Source organism: Porites lutea, chromosome 8 (genome assembly GCF_958299795.1).
Source record: "Porites lutea chromosome 8, jaPorLute2.1, whole genome shotgun sequence".
NCBI classification, from domain to species: Eukaryota; Metazoa; Cnidaria; class Anthozoa; order Scleractinia; family Poritidae; genus Porites; species Porites lutea.
In genome coordinates this window covers 24,012,927-24,036,693 of record NC_133208.1, presented here as the reverse complement: position 1 = coordinate 24,036,693, position 23,767 = coordinate 24,012,927, and the positions used below count along the sequence as shown (strand labels likewise).

General features: G+C 38.2%; 1 protein-coding gene and 1 long non-coding RNA gene across 3 annotated transcripts; one reads left to right on the top strand and one right to left on the bottom strand.

The window, feature by feature from the left end:
* Positions 1 to 952: 952 nt before the first annotated feature.
* LOC140947049 (protein Wnt-2b-like) lies at positions 953 to 23,365 on the bottom strand. 2 transcript variants are annotated; one of them, XM_073396134.1, is made up of 6 exons: positions 23,247 to 23,365; positions 10,951 to 11,100; positions 8,900 to 8,942; positions 7,512 to 7,674; positions 6,873 to 7,144; positions 953 to 2,128 (listed from the first exon to the last, which is right to left on the bottom strand). In XM_073396134.1, the coding sequence occupies exons 2-6, from the start codon at positions 11,031 to 11,033 to the stop codon at positions 1,658 to 1,660; spliced, it is 1,032 nt and encodes a 343-aa protein (XP_073252235.1). In that variant the 5' UTR covers positions 11,034 to 11,100; positions 23,247 to 23,365; the 3' UTR covers positions 953 to 1,657. The 2 variants fall into 2 exon arrangements, with proteins under 2 accessions (XP_073252235.1, XP_073252234.1); XM_073396133.1 differs by lacking the exon at positions 23,247 to 23,365 and adding an exon at positions 14,218 to 14,388.
* Positions 3,044 to 5,347, top strand: LOC140947073 (uncharacterized). The gene is made up of 2 exons (XR_012166913.1): positions 3,044 to 3,839; positions 4,621 to 5,347. It is a non-coding gene; the product is annotated as an uncharacterized lncRNA (long non-coding RNA).
* Positions 23,366 to 23,767: the final 402 nt, after the last annotated feature.

Below are 23,767 nucleotides of genomic sequence, written 5' to 3'. Positions count from 1 at the left end.
CCATTCCAGAGTGCCGTTTTTCCAACCTTTTCAGAATTAGACTTGACTGGTCACAGACTTTTCTCGAGATACATTAACAGCTATTTCGAGAAAGGTTGTCGGAAATAGTGCACGCACCAATCCCGAAAGGTATTGTGGGTGGTTTTGAGTTCACTGTTTTTCAAAGAAATTTGAAAGAAGAGCACGAGAGGCCATCAACGTATGTATGCGAGTTTTAAAGTAAGGCAACAAAAGTAGGTTCGACAGCTACAGTGTCAGGAACAGTGTATTGATCATGTCCCATATTACCTTTCGGGATTGTCGCGTGCACACTTTTTTTCGACAACCTTTGTCGAAATAGTTGACGATGAAGGTTATAAATCTAAGACCTCTATCCCAAAGTCAGACCCGTGACCGTCGTGAGCGGCCACCACTGATAACTTTTCGTTAAAGATAAATTTCCGTTTAAAACTTGCAGTAGAACCCCGTTAACTCAAACTCTGAAGGGAAACGAAAAACAGTTCGAGTTAGCGGGGGTTCGAGTTACCGGGGTCAATTGAATGTCAAATTTGTCATCTTAGCAATGAATATAATAGTTACTGATTTTTCAGCACTTCGGTGTGATAGTACAGTGCAAATTTAACTTATTTCATCAGAAACGGTACCATGATCATGCTTTTTATGATAAAACGTGATCTGTTCGTTGCCCCAATCAAAATCAAATATAGCTGTAATGTTAGTTTAGTGGTTTTACCGATTATACAACAAGTGGATTTACAAGAACGAGTAAAAATTACTAAAGAGTGTGGTGAGATTCAAGCGAAATTGGTGTTAGTTCGAGTTAGCGGGGAGCTTGAGTTATCGGGGTTCTACTGACTGATCTGACTGGACAGAGAAATAAGATACCCCTTTTGGGCGGAGCCTCCCCTTATAGGCCATCATAGGGAGAATCCCCCCCCCCCCCCCCCCCCAACCCCACCCAGGCTAATGGTAAGGGCTCATAGACTTCAATGTTATAACAAGGTAATCCAAAGTCTGACATACTCTATAATCTACGATACTTAACAATCACAAATACAACTTGTATAAAGTGAATTTACAATGGCGAGGTGCAATGACTTGAAGGCATCACCTGAATCTTTCTTTCAATAAACAAAGTGCCATACATGTATATCTAGCCAGATTTTAAAAGCGTGCCTACCAAAACCTGCAACCATTTAACTGAAAAGGGCCAAAAAGGGACATTTCTTGCATCCGGTGAATTAAAAAATACGCTAAGCGGATGAAAAGAAGGACAAGAAATAGAGAGAGCGAAGATAAAGGAAGAAAGGGAAGGGGAAAAATTAAGTAAGATGGCTGCACTCTTAGTTTTATACTTGTCTACTTTGGAAAATAACACTAAAATACCTGCTTGACGGAAGAGGTCTATTTTGGCAGTAAAGTTTTCAAAAATCCAGCTAGATATAAAGAAAGTAAAAGCAAAGAGTATTTCCACAGCAATGGTCGTAACGTTACCGCATGGTATATTGGACTTCCTAATCTGTAATCCTTACGCATAGACCTTTCTATCCATGGGCGAGCTGCTTCCTCAGCTAAGTATCGTTTCCAACCACTTTAACGGATAGTGCCAGCAGTAGGGTAGTGAAAAAGCTGGCAACGATGTGTGCTAAGATGCTTTTCACCGCCTCGTACACGTTGTAATAGAATACCTCTTTGTGCACTCCTTACACTGTATGCTGCAACACCAGACAAACTTACATCTGCAAGGGACCTGCTTGCTGTGTTCCACTGTCCGAGATCTCAATCTACAAGAGTCACACAAAGAGACGCACTTGTCCACGCCACCGTCTTCGCTGCTGCAGGTCCTTCCCAGCACTCCTGGTGATCCAGCGGTGACGTTTCGCATGCAGAAGTCTGGGGAATTGTCAAGGTAAACAAGCTTTTTGTCTCTTCTTGCTGCTATTTTCTTCGTTTTCACCTCTTTCAAAATACCTTTCACGAGAGACACTCTTACAGCATGTCCATATTTGAGCTTTAATTGTTGACCAACTTCACCGAAAGGTGCCAGGGATCTCCAGCAAGTTCTATACTCACAGCTGCCTGTGACACCGTGGCACTTGCATTCTTTTTTCAAGCTTAATCTTACCACCTGTTTAGTTTAAAACAAAAACCATTTTAGCTAATCTTACGTCAGTAATTAATTTCCTTTTGTTTGACGTCTCCATTATTTGTCCCCACACTGTAAAAACTGACCAGTTATGGTAACTATATTAAAAGGTTATAACCAGTTGGAAAAGGTAATTTTAACCTAAAATAAACTAGTTAAAATCGTAACCTTTATGTTAGTGGTTAGATTAACCAATGATCAGCAGTTGTTGTGACGGTTATAATTCCGTTAGAATATCGACTGGTCAAAATAACTTTTCACAGCAGTCAAAATAACGAAATCAAATGGTTAAACAAATGGTAAAAATGTGCGTCTAACCTGAAATCGATTGGTTAAAATCTTTAACTATTTGTTGGTTATGAATAACCAATAATGATCTGTTATTTAGAGCTATGAAGTAGGTTAAAGACTGAATGGTCAAAACTGACTTTTCCGAGGGGTTAAAATGAACGGAAAACCACAGAAGGAAATGGCTACACAAATGCCGAGTATGAGTTTACATGTACAACAACAGATCATAAAAGCCTTGCACCCAACCTTCAACACAGACTCTTCCCTTACGCTTAAGAAAGAACAAATAATCAGAATTTATTATGGGATTTAGGATAGGTTAAGATTGAATAGCCAAATTAACTTTCCCCAAAAGTTAAAATATTTTAAATGACATGCATCCAACTCGCGTCTTGCTTCAATGACTGGGCTGGTACGCGCGCGCGAGAGGCGAAGCCGCGTGATGCGAGGACTATTTTCTTCTCTGACGTTTCCCTTGACGGACTAGCCGAGAGAACTAATCGTCATCTAGTGAAATGATTCTTCAAGATGTCCTGTACAGGTTATGTCATTCAAATCAATGCTGAGCGCCTCGAAAAGCCAACTGCTATCCTCGCGTGTTTTCAAAAAATACTTTAGTGTTTTTCACCGGTCACATAATTCCAGCGGGTTTCCGGTATTTGTTTTAAGTGACCTACGGTAACTCTATTTCGTCACGTCACGAACCCTAAATGGCGTTAAATGTTCTCAGTAAATAAAAAATCTTACTCATTAACCTTTTTGTAAGCTTAAACTATTTCATGGTTGAAAACATGTTAGGCGAGTTTACTCGAGAAACAACTAAGGGTTTTCAGAAAATGTTGCTTTGTTTCCTGTCAACTGTAGTATGTTACCTAACACCTTGACGTTAACCTACTTAGCTAGCCAATGAGAGACTTGGAATTTCAAAATCAATGCCAAAATTCGGCTCTCGTAGTTCAGTTTTTTACTTTAACCGCCTTGCGCCAAGCTGATTTCAGTACTCTTGGTTCATTGCTACGAATAGAAACATTTTATATTTCGCCTGGATAAGGCCCCTCAGTTAAAAGTCAATGGGAGCTCGTTTCTTACTCACGGACAGCAACGGAGATGTGGCAAGTAAAAAGGTAATGTGATTTCAAATTTTTGCAAGTCCGAAGACAACGTCTTCAGAATAGATCTCTCACTTGAATTTCAGTTCTTTACTGATTCTACAAAATTCTTAGCTAACGAATACCTTGCAAATCTTTTATTCAAAGGAGGATGATAAGAAGATCGTGGCAGAATTTACTTCAGTTGACCGCCTGAAATAGATAGTAAGCAAAACATCTGCCCCGTCGACAAATGAACACAGGCAAAATCTCGAAGACTTGCTTCACCGACCTTCACTGAAACAGCATGACCGGTATGTATTGCTTGTTTTAAACAGAACTCTAAATCGTTTTTAAAATTATCTTTTTGCAAATAAATAGACGCGTTTTGAGACAACCCCACGCACGTGCGTGGCCCTTGAAAGTTTTCTAAATGTTCAGTACAGTTGCATAGATTTTCCAGTCTTCGGATAAACATCTTAATTGCAATATTGTACTGCTGTTACAGAGATATCATACGCTATTATAAAGCTTTTTTTTAAATGTAGCTTTGTGTCGCGCGTTGCTCACGATGACCACGCACACGCGTGCGTGCGTGTTCAGATTAACTTAAAGGAGCTGTCACGAAATTCAGCCAAATTTGGAAATTACAAAATGCCCGTTACATTAAGAGAAACATAAAAATAACCGCTTAAAACTTTAAAGGAAGGTTAAAATAACATAACAGAAGCAACAGATGCCATGGACGGGCAAAACTGAAGAAGATAGAAACGGATTAAAATTAGGGTTTTTGAAAACTGTTCAGCCTAACAGTTTTTCAAAGTTGATCCCTGCTGCTTGCAACTTCAAAAATAATGCTCAGGAGACATATTTGTTTGTCTCGGATCTCTGATTTTGTCATTTACATATAATTTCTTTGCTTACTTTAAGTTCCATAGCGATTGAGGGTTAGTAATTGGCAAAATTAAACAAAATTAACTGGACTGCCATAACACAGCCCCTTTAAAGCACAGGCGTATCGCTGAAAGACTGTAATTTTTCGTTTTCGTGCGTTAACCATTGAACTTAAAAACCAAATATTTTCGTTTATTTTAGAAATATCACCAAATCTGAACGACTGAGGGAATAAACAACCTTCAATGAAGCTCGGCAAGTACCCATATTTTCATTACAAGCAAGACAAAGTGCTGATCCGGCGGATGAGTTACCCTCAACGAGCCACTGCTTAGAATACGATCTTTTTTTGCTTTCTACTAGAAACACATGGCTTGTAGAACAATGAAGGGCACTGGTAGTTTTCAGATCATATGCTCCGCTTCAATCATTAGCCAAAGAAAGAAAGTTACATGTACAGTGGGTGAGGAGTTGACTCTTCATTGGCAAGATCTTACAATTATTATATCATTGAATCTCACGAAAGTCTTAATTCCCTACGTATTTGACAAAGCATTTTTGGCAGAAAAGGCACTTACCTTAAGAGTTTAATTTAATCAAAGAACTGTAGCACTATTGATCCTGGAGTTACTTGAATTTTTTCTGCTTAAGGATGTTTCTGCTTTACAATCATATATACAAAGTCTTGTTTTGCAGTCTTGTGAGAGACATGCAGTATTCCAATTGAAATTTGCTATAGTTTAGGAAGCAGGGCTGATTGTTTAATCATTCCTTGTTCTGCTTTAAATACTTGTATTGAGAAACATGAGCATTTTTTACTTGCAATGTTGTATGATTATCTTTTCTCTGAAGTTAGTGGTCAACTATGTTGTTGATGTTGTTTGTAGAGAACGGTTAACATAACCATTAAAAATGTTGCTGAAGACTAGCTATTATTGTGAGGTTAATGTAATTCATTATTATCAGTTAAAACAACCGTTTTCTTCTAACCCATATGGAATGGTTAAAGCTACCACTTCTTGACTATTTTAAATGGGTTACCACAGATTCATCACTAGTACCTAAAAAACTGGTTTACCATGACCACAAAAAATGGTTATTATAACTTATCTGTATGGGTTGAAACATATGTATCTTTTTATTTCGGTTATAACAACTAAAAATTTAAAGTTAGTTTAACCAAAAAGTAGAGGTTATGACAAACAATTATTAAACGTTATGAGAAGTGGCGTGGGCTGTGATAGAAACAACCATTTTTAAGGGTGAATGTAACCCATAAAGAAACGTTATTTCAACGGGAATAAAAAATGGTTAACCTGAACTATATTTTTTTGGTTACTGTAACCTAATAAAATACGGTTACCTGGGATTCAAACCTTAACCATTTTTTTGAGGTCACTATAACTGGTCAGTTTTTACAGTGCAGAGTTAGGAAGACCAAGAAAAGCACAGCTACTGCGAAAACATGAGAGGCCATCCTTAGTTTATAAATTTTTTTGTTGTTGTTTCCTGTCTTCCTGTACCCGTCGAACCAACCATGCTAACCAGCCATGAGCCATCCGGCCCCTCCGGCCGGCCGGCCGGCCCGCCAGCCGTTATCAGTCAGTCAGTCAACCCATCAATCAATCAGTCAATCAATCAATCAATCAATCAATTAATTAATCAGTCTTTCATTCAATTATTCATTTCACCAATTATTAAAATGATTTTTTTTATCCCCTATAAATCTGTTCATTTATACGGTATGCAATTTCTTATAAACTTAATGTGCCTGCTTCATGGTTTAAAGTAAGCTCTCTTAACCATTATTACTATTCGTTCAAAATATTTCCGCACTTCTGATTGGCTAAAAGCACACGCATAATTCACCATAACCAGTTACTGATGGCCAAATTTGGAATAATTTTGTGTTTAACGAGGAAATGACGTCAAAAATGCGGCCCACTATAGGTTAAGGAACCGTTACCGAGAAGACCTGGGGACTAGGTTGAGTTGTTTTGGTTGTGAAAAAAAAAATGGCGGACATTTCACTCGTTTTAAGAGTAAGAACTACAGCTGGAACGAGGCAAAATAATAGCTAAAAACATGGCAAAAACAACAAGAAGACAACTCGGAGGGCGACATCTACTATTTGGAGAATAATTGCAGAGCTGGACAAACCTAAACCTACACTATCGAAGATGAACTTAACATCGATGCAGGTAAGCATGTCTTGGCTATGTTCTGAAACTAGGAATTATTTGAATGAATAATAAAACAATTAATGAATTCGCCTCTCTAAGGATATGAAGAATAAAGCAGATCTCGGAGGGTGTTATCTACTTCTGCCTTGGGCCTCGGTGGATAAGACCCTCGTCGATCTGCTTAATTCTTCATATCCTAAGAGAGGCGAATTCATTAATTGCTAAATATACTGCTCGTGGCTGTAAAAAGTAAGATGGCAAGATATTTACCCGTCTTCCTATTTCATTGTTGTGCAGATTAACTGCCCTACGGGCGCTTTCTTCCTGCGGTTCCAAAACATCGATAAAGCTTTTCGTTGTGTTCTCACCGAACCAAATGTTATCCCCACATCCTCCCCACTGCCATTCTCCATTACCACTGTTGTGCTTGTTCTTTTCAACGCAATGACACCCGGGTATTTTGTTTTGCCGGCACTGAAGCGTGACCTCGTGTGTGATGGCAGCGTTGCTTATGGCATGTAAAAGAGCTGTCTCACGAGTGGCTGCAACAGAAAATGGTACCAATAGACGTTGTTCTACCCGCCATCTTTCCACGCGTGTTAAGATTTGGGGGATTACACAAAAGAAGTTTATCATCTCTTTAACAAGAGCTAAGTGACATGGTCCGTGAGACGGCAATCAGCAGTCAAAAAGGCCATTACAAGCAATCATAAAGAAGTTTGGTTGTGTTAGTCAAGAAATACTGAAGCTTTTCATGTGAAAGACTATTAAGAGAAACCACACAAGTTATCCTGAAGAACGAGAAACGACAATCCCGAATGAGGAAATTAAAGAAACTCGATCTATACACGTTGCTTCGCTAAAAAAAAATCAGCTCATTTCATTGGCTCTAACTTGCTATAACCTTACCATATGGAAGCGTTGTTTTAACAAATATGGGTAGATGTGAAAATACGTCCTGTTTACTCTGATCCAGAGAACAGTTCCAAATCTCGTTTTTGAATTGTTTCTTGCATTCTTCTAGCCCTCTGAATCCTCCCTCTCTCACAATACTGAGTAAAACTGGATAAGCCTGATAAAAAAGAAGAGAAGCTTCCAATATATCTGATTATCTCAAATTGATGCATGGGGTCGAATGGAGTGGTTACCGCGTAAGAGGTTTGGGTTTAAGCCGTAGGCGTTTGTATTGCTGCTTTTTCAGACAAGAAAATCGTATGTATACACAAGTTTGACCCCATTGGCGGCCTTAGAGAGGGCGAGGGGGCCGCGGTCCCATTTTATTTGATTCCGAAGAATTCTCAGTAATATATGTCTTCTAGAACCTCTATTTGAATATTTGAACACAGACGCTTTCAGAGATTTTAAATCAATCAATCAATCAATCAATCAATCAATGATATAAATGAATAAATAAATATGTAGTTCCTATAAAGCTGGCAAGTCTCTCGCCTTTCTAGGAGATTAGGAGATGGTTTGAACGCGGATTTTTGACGGTTTGTTCCATTTTGAACCCCACCCCGGAAGGCAAAATAGACAAACCGTGTCAATGCGTGGCCCCTGACTTTATGGGCCAAAAACTTGTTCTTTAATTATAGCCTTTATTTTGAGTTAAGATTTATAACATAATTAATGTAGGCAATACCATGTACTCACGTGGGAATACTGAAATGAAGTTGTTGTTGTTGTTGTTGTTGCTGTTGTTAAAGTCATTGGGTGGGCCGAATGAAAAGGAATACAGAATGAATGGTGTGGGCAGTATTTCTGTATTCTTAATGTTAACAGAGTATTTTTAATTAGCAGTTTTTAGTAATACTTAATAATCTTTTGCAACCGAAAGTTATGGTACTTTTTTGTCATGTTTGAGACAAATCTTACGAAACATGGTATCTCTTTCAACATAGTTTGAGCAAGGTACAAAATAGTCAAATGACGTTACTAAGTTTTTGTCGCCTATTCTTGGTATCCAGGCCGCAGGAACGTGGCGTTTAATGGCGGCGAAAATAAACGGCATTTGAGGACGAAACAATCACACTTTCCATCGTCGTATGAAGCTATAATTGGTACACCATGTACTTAAAGTACGCAACTACCAATCAATAATTTGATCGTATCAGCACTTTAAGAACCAAATTGCAGGCTCCTGTTGTTTTTTGTCTTTTTGTTGTGTTGTGTTGTTTTGGTAAAAGATAATCGGTTATGTCTCGCTTTTCAAGAATTTAAAACCAGAAGTAGGAAGGGATACAAACTCAGATAAAAGGATTAATCATTAGTCCTGCGAGTAAAAAAAAAATACATACTTTTTGTCTAGCTCCGTTAAGGGGCAATCCTCCACTGTTTCTGCTAAAAGAAGATAAAATTCACCAAATCCTTATTAAATATAGGTTGCACTTCACAACTTAATAGTGTCATTTACAGAGATAAACCTATTAGAAAGTGAGGTAATCGATCAAATACCGTATTTATTCGATTAAGCGCCTAACCTGGAATAGGCACCCACCTCAAATAACCGGCCAGCCTGTAGGCAGGAAAAGTTAATAAGCTCCCAGCCTCGAACAAGCAACGATTAAGAGAAAAACACAGTAGACTTGGTATTCTCTGTTTCCAAAGAGCATATAAAAGACAATAAGATTTGTCGATTTCCGGTTATGTCACAAGTAGCGACTGATACAGCCAAAGAAACTAAAAAGATTTGTTCGGAAAGAACAGTTCTTGCCATTAATTCTTTTAATCTCTTCATGTTTCTCTCGGCAACACCGCGCCCGACCCTTTCTTAAGAAATTTAAATGGTTGGCAAGGCCTTGTGACACCATGCATACAAAACCTTCTCATTATTAATTTGTTAAGCCAAGAGGGGATGATGGCAGATAAAGGGAAACTTAGGGCGTTTGCAGGGTTATGTGAATTTCATAAAGTTATTTTAAGAGGTTGTAAGTCTGATTTCACATTTTAGTCGATTGTTTGAAACGACACCAAGTCCACACGCGACTGTGTCAAGGCAAACAATGCAGAATATTGGAATGATGACTGTTGAATTCTCTCTTGACAAAAATGACTAAACGTTTGCGGGCCTCTGCAGTAACCAACTTCCGATTAATTTTAGTTAATTCAGGACATTAATTTGGTTTAAAAATAACTTTGGTGAAACTCACATATCCCAAGGGATAGACAAGGCGCTTTCCTGTCTGTTCCTTTATAGGGTAATAACCTGCACTAAATCTCGCCGTTGGACGACATTATATTGTACTTGTGAATGTGATTCTTACTAATAGGCCATTTCCGAGTTCCAAAAAGTCTCACTTTCAAAACGAGACTTGCAAAGATGAGTTTTATTTGTATGAGAATAAAAGTCATTTTCATTTCAATAGCTTCGCACTAAGCCTCGCTTTGAAAAAGAGGCTGCAGGGAACTCATAAATGGCCCATTAAAATGTGCTTTTTCAATTTCCTCTGTATAAAAGTTTTTGTTAGGTTTGGTGACCAACTCTTATAAAACGCCTATTTCCATTATGTCACGAAGGTAGGGTAAAGGAGTTTCCAAGGTGATATGAACGCATAAACTTGCCGGCCGCTTTAGCTGTGGGGATAAGCCACAAAGAGAGACAAAGATCAGCTAAACAGAATTGCAAGCCCCTCTAAAACAATTTTTAGAGTGGTTTGCAATTTTTTTTCGTCGAGGGAAACTCTCGGATGACCATATCTAAACCGTATAAATGTAATTTCTACTCAACTAACAAGAACAGTGATTCAGCTGTGCAATGCCCTTTACATTTCTCCCCTAGATCTAGGTTGTTTTTCTACGTTTCTTCATTAATGCTCCTCAACAGCTCGTTAATTTTACGAGGTTATATTTTTCAATAATTTTTTTTGTAAGCCCTTACGCATGGCCACATCAGACGAGCAAATGTCACGACATAGACGGTGAGCGGTTGTCCTTCTTTCAACAGAGCCACGAACGGCGAGTGAAACCGCCCTCGTTCCTCGTTGCTTCGCCGCTCGCTCCTCACGGGTGCTTTCGAACTGTGAATCAAGAGAAAAACACAAGACTGCTCACAGTCTAGTCACCACGTACAAAGCCTTTTTTTTTTGCAATAAAAATTCTTCGCTGATTTGCCTTTTTTGTGCATGGGTAAATAGTGAAATTTGCTCGCCTGACCTAAAAAAGGATTAAAAATTAGAGACTGATCTCATGGGAATCGCTACCTCAGACTATACCTTTTGCACCAAATAAGTAATCGGAACATTGCTATCACGACACGATTGATCAATACACTACCAACACGCACATATGAGAATGACAATTTGTTGAGTAAACTGTTCATCTCGCTACTAATAAGGCAAAAATTTCTCACCTTCTACGAGTCGTTCCTTTTCGTGCAGAAATGCTTTGCACAACAGCAATAAATAGGACGGGAAAAATTAGGGCGAATTTCATTTCTTAAAGTCTTTTTCTCAAAATACCAGTCTCTACTGTTTTTAGTTGCTTTGATGACAGTGGAGCCCTTAAAGATAAAAAATAAGTAAGAAAACAACTCATTAATCACTGACAATGGCAACAAAGGATTGGAAGGCGTATAGTAATTAAGGATCACGATATATAAGAATACCTTATATTGGGTCCCTTTTTACGCCTCATTACAAGTATTCAAGAAAATTCTAGCCACCCTTCGACTTTTGTTACTATGGTTAAGAAATAAAGGGTGTATTTTTTTGTATCTTTTCTTTTCGCGAATTTTCTAAAGCTTTCAGTAGACTAGCCATTATTTACAGAGCATTTCATATACGGATTTATCACAAATTAAGGTGAAGTAGAGAAGAAAAAGGTCGATTGCCGTAAGCGCAGTTTAAATTCCTCTAATGGATATTTTTAGCTAAACCACTAAAGAAGAAAAAACCAACAAACCGAAAAATGCGTTTGAAAAAACAGGAATTTGATAGGTTGATTTCTCAATACACTTGCTAAAAGTAACGTCTGTAAGTTAATTGCCGTTTGAAATTGGTTTCAGGTCTAAAACGCCCAATGGGCAGAGAACCGACAGAAGTTCGATTCCCGCTGGTGAACCATGTTTTCAGATGGGATGTTATATCCCGTTGCAGTTTCCTTGTTTATTCTTAATGATTCTTTGATTCTTGTGGTTGCAAACTCGCTATTTCCATTAGAAGGCTTATAAGTTCGTGGGCTGAAGTGTAATAAAGAAATAGGAATAACGAATAACGAAAATGTTGGAGATAGATTCATGGCATGATTTCCTGATATGGGTTGGAATAAAGGAATAACGAAATTTTTCGAGAAGAAACAAATTGAATAATTAATGAAGAGGCCTCATTATTCCTCCTCACCTGTCAATTATAGAAGTCAGAGAAGCTGAATGAAATTTGTTCAGTAATAGTTTTTGTTGTTGTTGTTGTTTTTGTTTGTTTGTTTTGTTTTGTTTTGGGTCTTTTTCTTTTTAACTGCTTTATCAAAGACAATCCCGGAAGCAGGCTGGGGTAAGAAGATAAAAGACAACAATACTCATTTTTATAAAACAGATTCATACTTAGCAAATACTGCTATTTTTATGGTTCCAATATCATTTGGCTTTTCTATGACATTTCAAATGTGCAAACGGCGTTTAGACAAGTTTGAAGAGTCGGACGAAAGTTAGGCGGTTCTCTATTCACTTTCTCGGCAAAAACATGAAATCTTAATTATCGTGCCATAATTACATTAAGTGATTTTTGTTAATTACGTGTCGATCATATGACGTCAAAGCTTATAATTATTTGAATGCCCGCTGCATGAATCGGTCAGGTCAGTCATAAGCTTAATTTCCAAGGGCAAGCACGTTACTCCCGCAGGAGTCTATTGATTCAGTTACGACGTCATTAGCTACTCAGAGTACTTATGAACTTGTTGCTAAAACCTCTCGTTGTGTGGTCTTTGAGAACGCATGATTTGAGCCTTTATTAGCATAATAAGTTATTTTCAACAACAAATGACAAAGCGATTCAATATTTCGTCCTTTGGCCTGCGAAAGATAATTTTACCTCGGATGAGAGATTTAATTCGCGCCTCTTCCCTGGATCTAGCCTCTCGCGCAGACGTTCTTTTGGTTCGTCACGCAATAATCCTCCTGGGAGAGCAGGAACGCGTGACGAACCTCTTAAGAACGTCTGTGCGGGAGGCTACCCTGGATATATATCTGCCACTGACAATATCTTCAAACAAGTCAGAGCCTCTTTGATGACAAACAATGCTAAACCGCAGTAGAGCCATGTTAATGATCGGGCCAACCGTAATATTTATGCATTCCCTGGTTAAATTTTATCGTTGTAACTTTTAACGGCACGTATGATGATCTTCTAAGTGTCGCTCATTTTTCTGTTTCAGATTTTGTACATTGTTATTCTTTAAATAAACTAATTTACTAAAAGGCATGGGTGATCCAATCATTTTCGATATGCCGCGGCTTAAGTTTGATGGTGTTAAATGATAATCTTTGCAATCGGCTATCAGTCGCATTTACCCGTATAATCTCCTGCTGAAGTTGAAATTAAAGAAAAACGGAAACAGTACAGATTTAAATTTGTTCCAACGAAGGTTCAAAAACAATGCTTATAATTGAATCAAAGTTCATTTTTTTGTTATGCAGCTAAAAACTCCCATTGAGCTGGCAATCAAACAACACTAAAGAATCATTTGGTACACTATCACGAATTCTGCAACATGATTTGCTGAAGTAGTCACTATATTCCGTGATCGATAGTGACTAAAAGGAGTAAGCCGGTGTTTTGAACAAAAACAAAACAATAGCAACTTCTTTGACAAGCCGTTCTTGCGATGAAAATAAATGAGCTATTTCCAGAATAGTACTCAACGGCCACGAAATACGGAATGAACATTTTAATCCGGGTAAGATGAACAAATTTAGTTAACTATGGCTGGTTTGCAAGTGACGTCACGGCGGCCATGTTGGTGTTCAAGTAACAAAAATCATTTCTCTCTTTTGGGGACTAAACTCTTTTTTTATTTAAATTCTTCGAAGCTCTTCGAGAAAAAGCATGGCTGCCTTGTCACCTGGTTGCAAACCAGAATTATGGACTCGAAGGCACAGCTGTAGTTTGATAGTTGGCTTCTACTAAAGCATTTAGACGACCAGTTCGAGTTTTTAAGAGTCAAATTGTCAAATGGGGCTCAGAATGACACGAGAATATTGCTGTTTTAGGGCAATTCTGTGCTGACATTCATTACTTACTGGCTTTAGTCATTCACAAAATTCTCCTGTAGAGTTATGAATTAAGAAGGTATCAAAGAAATTTCATCAGGGAGCACTAACCATAACAGGCAGGCATAGCATTGAAACTTGAAAAGGTTGGGCAATTCATGTCCATCCCTGCCATCCGTTGCAACGGACGACAGGAAACAGTCCAATACCTAAGTGTACTGTTAAATAAAAAAAAAACTGGACAATCATTTGCGAGATAAACAGATGCGAAATTTTTTTTGGCTTGTTGAAAATAAAAGATAGCCCGAAATAGCGTCCTTTAGTATTTATAAGCAAACAAAAAGTATAAGGAAACATGACGTGATGTTTATATACCCTAAAATACTAGATAAATTGAATAAACAAACTTACGGGGCTTTCTTCCTTTCTGCTTCTTTTGAGTGGTCACCGTTTGACTGTTTGATAAAAAATCCGCAACTCCAACAAGTTGCTTACAGGCGATAAAATCTACTTTTCCTCTGGTGATAGGAGACTACGGATCTGTGCCGGGTTCTAACTGTTTTGTTTAAGAATTACCTGGTACGGCAGTACATGACTTCCGACTTCACCTTGGCAATCAAAGCCGGCGTTAAAAACTCTTACTTGTTTATGTTTTTGTCCTTCCTGAGGATAATCGGTTAACGCCCTTACTTATCCAAATCTAGAACAATAAGAAGCTAAATATAGAGAACAACTCAGGAAGCTGGCTCGTACATCTCTGTGTTCGATTTAATCCTTAGATTTTGAAGTCAGAACTCTGTATACAAGAGTTCTTAAACTTTTTGAAAACTGAATCAATAATTAGCATTGCTGATGTTTTAGTGTTATCGCATAAGCCGCTTAGATTTGAGACATACCTCAAGGAAATGCGGTGATCTTTTCGTTGTTACAAAATTCACGGTTTTGAACTCTAAGCGATGCAATTTACTGGAGAAAAGTCTCATCCTCGGCACCACCGGAGCCATTTAAAGAATATCGCTGTATTTTAAAATATTGAAAACTGCACAGAAAACCACCTCTGAACCAAAGGACGCAATTACCAAGGGTAGTGTACTCCCGAATGCTCACTTAAACAGATTGTGTGGGCGCCCTGTGAAATAATGTTTGACTCAGTAAAGAAAAGGTCACGTCGCAACTTAGGCAACACTTCCTTCCGTGACGTGGGTTTGGGCTGCCTGTGGTTGTTGTTCTAAACAATGACTGAATTCCTTTAAGAGGAAATATATTATCTCCTGCCGAACATTTGCTGTATTTGAGCTAGCCTAAGGCCACATGGGTTTGAAATGTCAAAAGTATAACGACTCGCAGACAATTTATCAATCTATCTACCCTCGCGAAAAAGGCGATGAACTAATATAAAACAAGACTATTACTTATCTCCTTGGAATGCCATTTAAGTTTTAATTTCTGGTTGGCCTGTGTCATTCTTTTCCTTCCTTTTTTCAAGACCCTTGTACACTGCCGGAACAGTATTGGCCACGTTTCTGTTCTCACTCATGTTAGGGTGATCTCCTTAATATCATATCTCAATATTATATCCCTAGCTAGCCCTCTTACCTAACATGGTAAAGTTGACAGAGCAAAAACTTCTGATTGATCGTACGCTTATGATTAAAGCAGCCACCCAAATGGTTTCTTATACAAGCACTGATTAAAAATAAATAAATAAATAAATAAATAAATAAAGTAAGAACTATGTTTTTGAATGCTTTGCTTAAATGTTGGATGATCAATGCTCCAAGCAGCAATTTCAGTGTTTTCATATCAGACGATCGACACTTTCAAACTTGCACTTGAATCTTAGATCTTCAGTGAAGCGTTTGAAGAGAGCATTATTTGCTAGGTGACAAAAACACGAAGCGATCAATACTGGCGCGTTAGTTCAGCGGCTGGCTGCCGCCGGACGATGTTACATGATGTTATGATTCTTCTTTCGAGCCAAACACAAAAACAAAACAAAGAATAACAATAACGAAAAAATAGAACACTTTAAGGTCAAATGAAAGTTTGTAACCGCCTTCCCTTAGTTTTGAACGTGTCGGTAAGTTTACACAACAAAAACACTGAAAAAGTGTGAACCACTTTGGAAGACATGTTAAAACGTACCTCAAAGAGTGGAGTTGATCAGACACTCAATATTCTTGCAATAGATCATGGAAAAGATACCTCAGTCACTTTTCAAGACGTAACTTAATATAGTTTTTTTTTTTTTCAATAAATACAGGTTTACATTTCTACAGATTAATTCCTTTGATCCTATTTTGCATGATTTAAATAGAGCTACTAACAGTTTATATATGCCGCCGTAAACACATAACAAAGTGACTGTTATTGCCTGTCATGACAGGAGCCTATATATTACAAAATCCCGTGTTCGATGAAGCAGCCATTTCCTCTGATGGGCGGATAATTTTGTAAATAAGCCTCTTTGAAGTTTTGTGTTTTTATGCGAACTGACGTAAATAAAGTTAATATCCCAGATATCACCCTATAATCCACTTAAATGATGAGGCAAATTTTAGAGAGGTATTCATTTCATTGGGGTCTCATTATATAAAAGCATGAAATTTCTTAGCCTGCAGACTGCAGGCGTATTTTTGGAGGGCGAAAGCTTGTTTATGTTCGTACTGTTGTAGCCGCCATCTTTGGGGAGGAACTGCGTAGAAATAGCAACCCTTAGGGTAGGTGCTAGGGCGAAAGAAGGAAAGGGGGGAGGGGAGGGGAGAAAAAAAAATAAGCCTGCCGATATCATTGTTCTTTTGGGAAACTCCGTACGCTGGCAAACAGAGCTCCTGATTGGTGCGGCTTACGGGAAGTAGATTGATGCCTGCCAATCAACTGTAAGTCAATATTGTTTATTTCGTTTTTGTTTGCACACAACTGCGGGAAAGAATTATTCTGACTCAGAACTGGCAGACCGAAATTTTAAAAAGTATGCTCTCGAAGAAAGTCTTTTGGAATTGGAGCAGCTGTGAAAGTCGCATGTATTACGCACTGAGCAAGTCAAAGCGATTTCTACACTGGCATCAGGCCAAGATTTGCTCGCAGTGCTAAAAGGAGGGCGGTAGGCCTACACGCCAAAATGCTGCTTGATCCAATACATTTTTTCTCTGGCGGGTAGATTGTGCTCTGGAGGGTTCTATGTTTTGATTTTAGTCGCCTGTTTCACACTGAGAGGTCATGACACGCTTATTGATTTGCCCTCTGATGCAAGAGCATTTTCTTCAACCTTTTTTGAAGCGTCAAGCTCTTTATTGCGGCTAAATAAGGCTTTAATTAAGGTTCTTTCATTTTCTCCAAAGTGCCGCGGGATCTGAATAACTAAGCGATTTTCTTTAGTCCGTGAATGTGATGTTTTCCTGCAATGCCGCATCACGCTGGGCCCAGATTTTCACCGATAGCGATTTACAGATCCAAATTTAGAAGAATGAATTGCAGCTTAAACTGAAGCTACATCAGCTATGGAGAATTGCATTGTGACTCACCCAAGATTATTTTTTAGACAATAATAAAGTCCGGCTTGTTTGTTTTAAGACAATGTGAGTCTTTGGACTGGAGTGCAAAGTTCCTCCTTTGCCACTTATATGACTGCACTTGAATCCACTCTTATATTTCTCTGAGCTGAGGACACAAGCTAATAATTATAATTTCGAGGTTATTATAGCGGAGCTCCACGCGAGCGCAACACCATAGCTAAGTAAATCTACCCATCCGAGAAAATTTGTTAATCACGTGACCGTACACCGACCGAGCACCCATCTGTCCGCACCACAGGCTACCAACCCAAATCCAACTCGAGGTTATTTTGGAGGGAAATCGCACACGCGTCTTGTAACGCAAGAGACAACTAAAGAGTCAATAAAGACGAAAACGGAAAGTGGAAATTATTTCTGTATCCGTGTTGTCTAACGTATTAAGCTTAGCTCCTGGCTTAGATTCATGAATTGTCATGTTCACAAATTTGGAATATAGAGCAAGAGAAAGACAGAGAAAAAGAGAAAGTAGGCTGCAGGCCAGCTAAGCTCAACGGGAAAAAGACAGACAGAGATCTAGAACGAGAGATACACAGTATGAGTCGAGAATTTCCTATCTCGAATTACAACGTGAGATCTCGATCCGCTTATAAGAGTTATCACTGGATGGGGTAAAATAATTGTAAAGATCTGTTTCTCAGCTACATAGTTACAAAATCTGATTCAAACTCTTAAAGAGTCATTTCAGCAACAGGTGAGACCGAACAGCTCCGTCAAAAAAAAAAAAATTCATTTCGTCCCACTGTGGGACTCATAGCGGACAATATAAACTGAAATTTAAGAAACAAGTTGCAGTCAGGACTATAGAGGCACTGTACAACTATGGGTTACTCCATTAGAACACTACTTAACTTCGAGGCTTAAGCAAGCATTTTGAATTTACAGTGCGGTAAACCAAAACCTAATCATATCAAGCATTCACATGTTGACGTTCCTAAATAGTAAGGCCAGTCGACTTACTGAGATCACATGACTTTCCACGTGACTATAGTTAAGCGTTGGGTCACAGTTAGAACTTACACGTATGCATATTTTCTCTTTTTTTATCAATACGTTCCCGCTACCAAAAATAGGAAATGTTGGACTGTACCAAGATTCATTGAAAAACTACCTTATCAATTTAAACAGTTAATTCATTCTTTTAAAGAAGAAATAGCCATCGCTGTGTAACGTTGGGAAAGAAGAGTATTGTGGTTTGAGGGGGCTGGGAAGGGGTTAGAGAAAATAAAAAAAGATATAGCATTCCCTTCCCACCCAGCCCTTATAAAATGAAAACTGGCCTTATTATATTCAGGGACCGAATAGCGGAAATGAACGCATGGCGTGTGGCCAAAAGAAGTACGAATGCCATGCTCGATATATCTTCAAATTTCTCCAGGTAAGCTGAGAATACTTGTCTTTAAAGTGATCAAATGGCTTAAGATCTTGTTAGGCAGTCTAAGCCCTTGTTAGGAAAGCCCTGTTTTACAGAGGAATTGCTGTTGTGCGGACAAAGCAGTGAATTTCAAAGTAAGCATATGATAGCTTATTTCCGCCAGTGAGAAACAAAAAGACTTACTTGTTTAAAATTGTAACTTTTATAAATACCTGGAAACATGATGACAACAAAAAATGACCTGTCGACCGGATTCAAAGATATATGCCGAAGCCCCAACCAAAGAAATTAAAAAGGAGATATATAATGGCAACGAAATTTAAATTTTATTCCCAAGAAAAGTGTATGAAGAAAATTAAGTCGTCAGTTTTCAGTGGATTTATGTGCATTGGAGCCACCAAGAGGCATAGGCTCTGGGAACCATATAGTTCAGAACCGGGTCAAGCCAAGCCAGAAAACTACGTATAAGTTCAAACGGGCCAACGCGCATTAGTTTTTACGGGCTTCTATTATACCGATTCTAACTCGCTCGAGTAACCCATCAGAGAAGAGGATTCGTTTTATTTCATCCGCACGTCACGGGGAGCCATAATTGTCATTATAATTCAATCAAAATATTTCGCTCTTTCTGATTGGCTAAAAGGCTCCGTCGAATTCTTCATAAGCAATCGGCGCTGACCATATTTGGAAGCTGTGAGCAATATACCATAGATGCAATCGATCAACCTCGTTTCCAGGCGCGGCCGATCGACTAGCTTTATATTCACAAGTGAACTAAAAAAAAAAAAATGGCGTCCATGGCGATCCAGAGACGAAAAAGATGAGTTTCTGACTAAAACTGAAAGGAAGAAATGCAAGAATACGCAAAACATATTGCTCGATGGATGTTAGACAGAAAAAAGCCTGCAAACGGCAGATCCAAAAGTTCAGTTGCTTATAACAATTCAGCCGAGCGAAGACGCGAGAGTGACGATGCGGCAGCATTTTAGAGCGTATGCACGAGGTATTGTACATGTACAGGAGAAAATAATCCCTACTGATGTGACAGTGTAAGGTAAGGAAGAGCTAACACAAAAGCCAATCAGAACATGAGATGTGGTGTATGACGTCATCATGTCATCAAGCACAGTAGAGTTGTTTGTACGTTCATCCCGACCATCGTTAGTTTGTCCGACGTTCCTGGGCATTTCCGAAGAAACGTTTTGAATGAATAATAATTTAAAATTTTTGTTTTCAGTTTATCAGTATCATTTTGTTACGTTTTGCTTTGAAAAATTTGCGTGAAAGAGTATAAATTATTAGTGAAGGAAATAGGTACTTGTAGGCGCATTTTATTAAATGGAAACAATTCGTTTTGACGCAAAAGGTTTCAAAAGTGAAAAACAAATCCCTCTTGAGAAAGATTAAATCATGCTCGCACACGAGGAAATTGCGCTTCTTCAAGAGCGATTACATTAATCCCAGGATTTAGCGGAACCCTAAAAGAAGTTATCTCGTATTTCTAGTGAAAATGCACGTAAAAGCTGCTAAGTATGGGTTTTACTCCGGCTAAAGCCAGGTTCAAGAGGCATTAGGACATTGGTAGTACGATTCTATTTGGCACTCGCCCAGATCTGACCTTTTTAAACTTTTTGAGTCTGTCGATGAAATCCTCATTAAATGTGTGACAAGGCATTTAAATAAATTAAAGCCCTTGAGTTGCAATTTAGACTGGCGGTTTTGTTCTATTTGCTTCTATACAAAGAGGTCCAAACGCTTGAGTACTGAATGAAGCGCTAGTGTTTGAAAGCAACTCAAGAACAGTCGTTTTAAGAGTAGTAATCATCAATATACATTCGGTACCAGGTCAAGTTACAACCTTGGTTGGTATCACTTCCCATTCAAGACATTTCAGAAAATTTCTCTGAATAACTGCTGAGCATTCTTTAAGGGTAAGACCAAAGCACGAACACATTTGATTTTACCTCCTATCAATATTGTAATGAAAACAATAGTTGAACGACCAAGGATCAGAGTCGGAAAAGGAGGGCAAACTGTGCTGACGTCATTGTTTACATTTTTCTCATTCACGCATACGACTTAACCCATAGAAGGTATCACCGTATGCACAAATTAAATTTAAATGTTGAAAGAGTTGGTCAATTTGAGCAATTTGGGCGACTGGCCGCTTGATTAATCTAGTATACTTTGTCCAACATTTTAAGGCTTCTCGGATGCTTCCGCGCTTTTATTTTATAAGATGCCGAAGAGTATGAATATTTTAGTAATACTTGAGACATTTACAGGCAAGAATTTCTTTCGCATAAAAAAATGACTTTTAAACTCCGTCTGGGCTATCCCAAACGGTAGATATAGGCATATCTGTATCCCCTAAAAGTTTTTCATCTGTTCGGATTTAGCTGAAAGTCTATTGATCCGAAAATTATAGGGATCAAAACTTATCTTTTCGAAAACTTCAGCCAGAAAAAAGGCTCCCGAATTCGAAAACTCTAGGTGACCTTTTTATGGTAAAAATCCTTTAAAAATGGGCAATTATACCATTTTTTAGATGTTCGAAAATCCTAAGAGAGGCAGGCAAGCAACAAATTTTACACCAAATGTTCCGAAAATTCTAGATCTCAAATCGTCTTCCGAACAGATATTTTCCGAAAATTGACGTTGGGTGCCCCTGAACAAAAGATGTAATGTGTTGCTCTAATTTATCATTTATTTGATTATATAATTTTGCTGCTTTTTGTCAAAGCTAATGTCATTCGTCATGTCTAAGAACGTGGAGCATTCGTCGGAGAAAACGCCAAGGGAGCTCATGGAGAGGTTTTCAAATTTCACACATCTGTAATTTCTGCCGGATTTCTTAGATTAAGTTCAGCTATTTTTCTTTTTTACGCACTGCATTGTTATTCAGGTTAGACTCGAAACCAACTGTCGATATTATTGAAGGATTCAGAAAACCATTAACATCGGCATAGAGTGATGATAATGATAATAATAATAAAAATAATAATAATAATAATAATAATAATAATAATCAAGCATTATTGTTATTATTATTATTTACTGTGTTAAAAAATATGGCGGAATATACTGAAATAAAAGAGCTGGTCTACGGCCACAAAATCTCGCCTAGGAAGCGGGGGGAAAAAGCACAGTTCCGCATATATATTCCGCATAGGTATCGACTGAGGGTGACGCCGTAAACACCGTATCGTATGAAAAAATAGAAATTTCTTGAAGTAATGCATTCTGTAAGAACTTCGTGTTATCTGGAGCTATTAACAGTGACATTTCGGAATTTCAGCACAAAAATTATTTAAACAGTAAATTTTAACATGGAACCATGATGGAAACAAATTCATAATGTCGTAAAACGCAGTACGAGGACTAGAGTGTTCGCACTTATCTCGAGCGAATATTTGGTCAAATCCTATTAACTGAAGTGTATCTCGTCTTGCTTCATTTTACTTGCGATGAAATTACGAAAAAACAAAATCCCAAAACAAAAAGAAACGAACAAAAAAGCAAACGTCGACAAATAGAAAGCCAAAGGGAAGAATTACGACCAAAACTTCACAAGTAGGGTTTAAAGAAATCCAATTTAAATAACTGTATGTAATCCATCTCCTATGCATTGTGACCCTTTTCTTTGTTTGCAAAATTCCTGTTGGATTCAGCTAGCTTTGTTCAATCGATCTATTCGTCCTTTTGATTTCGCTTTATGTGTAGCCCAACAAAGGATAGAATGTGCCATTACTAAAAATGTCGATTTAAGGGGCCTCAAAACTATCAATCACAAAGGTGATGGCAGCAGGGCTACATAAGATAAAAGAAACAATCCCTATGCCAGTATGTCGGCATGTGTGTTGTACGTTTTTGTAGACTTTTTTCAATGCCATTCGCGGTTTTATGAAGCGCTTGGTCTGTGCGCGTCGCTCACGCCTGTCGTGCCACTTGCTCAGCTCGATTGGTGCGCAACTCTGTCATTTTGATTAGTTCTCGCTTTCTTCCGCCTTGATTTTGGCCTTCCTCTTAGTTCTCGTTTTAGATATTTACTGCCTTGCTTTTCGTCTGGAGACTTTGACTACATTTTGTGCAAGTTAAACGAGTTGGAATACGCGAAAAGTCGTTGAAAAGACAATTTGCAAATTAAGCGATATTTTCCGCCATTCTTGCCGTCTTTGTCGCAGACTCCTATTATCCGGGACACTTTGCCATTTTATCGGAATACTGTGAAAGCGGTAAAGTACACGTGCGTGACAATTCTTTTATGAGCTTTGTCCGTGAACCAGTGCTGCATTTTCTCGCTCTGTCTTTTTTTTCAGTTTTCTTTTTTTCTAAACTATCCCTTATCGACCCCTACACTATAACCCTACATCTATCTTTTCGGTAATAATGATTTAGAGGAAAATAGAAATCACCAGCATTAACGTGCAAATGACAAGAACCTACTCTGGCTGTATTCCGATACACACTATTAAGTTTCTATCATTTCATACCTCTTAAGAAGCTACACTTGGGTCAGCCCTTGGAGATGATCCAACCGCGCTCTGATTTACGTGCAGTCTGTTTCTTTCAATTGCAAGCAAACCTGCTTTATACAGCGTCCACAAATCCTAAAAATGCGACAAAATATCAAATTATCTTAATTTTGAGTTGACTACTGTCTCAAGAATTTTTCTTAATCCCCCTGAAAATATAAGATTTCGTGGGTCATTTCACTTTAAACTAATCAGGCTGGTATTTTGAAATTAAGGAAAAAAGATCCTCTCCTGCTATAGAATACGTTTGCTGTCTAGAGAAAAAGAAACGTCTTGGAATGCAAAGTACCAGGGCCTCGAAATTTATCACTGGCTTTCAATCTACAACGCACACTTTAAGAGAAATAACGGTAGCACATACCATTTGTTGTCAAATTAACCGACTTTCCATGGTTCACGAAGGTGGCGTTTAATTATATTTGCCATTAAGATAAATTCCGAACATTGGGAGTTTTTACAATTTCCGAAATATAATTAAT

Coding starts and splice junctions, on each gene's coding strand:
- LOC140947049 (XM_073396134.1), bottom strand. CDS start 11,033: ATGAAATTCGCCCTAATTTTTCCCGTCCTATTTATTGCTGTTGTGCAA. Junction 7,675..8,899: donor TTAACGGAGCTAGACAAAAA/GTATGTATTTTT, acceptor CTTTTTTATCAG/GCTTATCCAGTTTTACTCAG. Junction 2,129..6,872: donor ACAATGAAATAGGAAGACGG/GTAAATATCTTG, acceptor TAAACTAAACAG/GTGGTAAGATTAAGCTTGAA.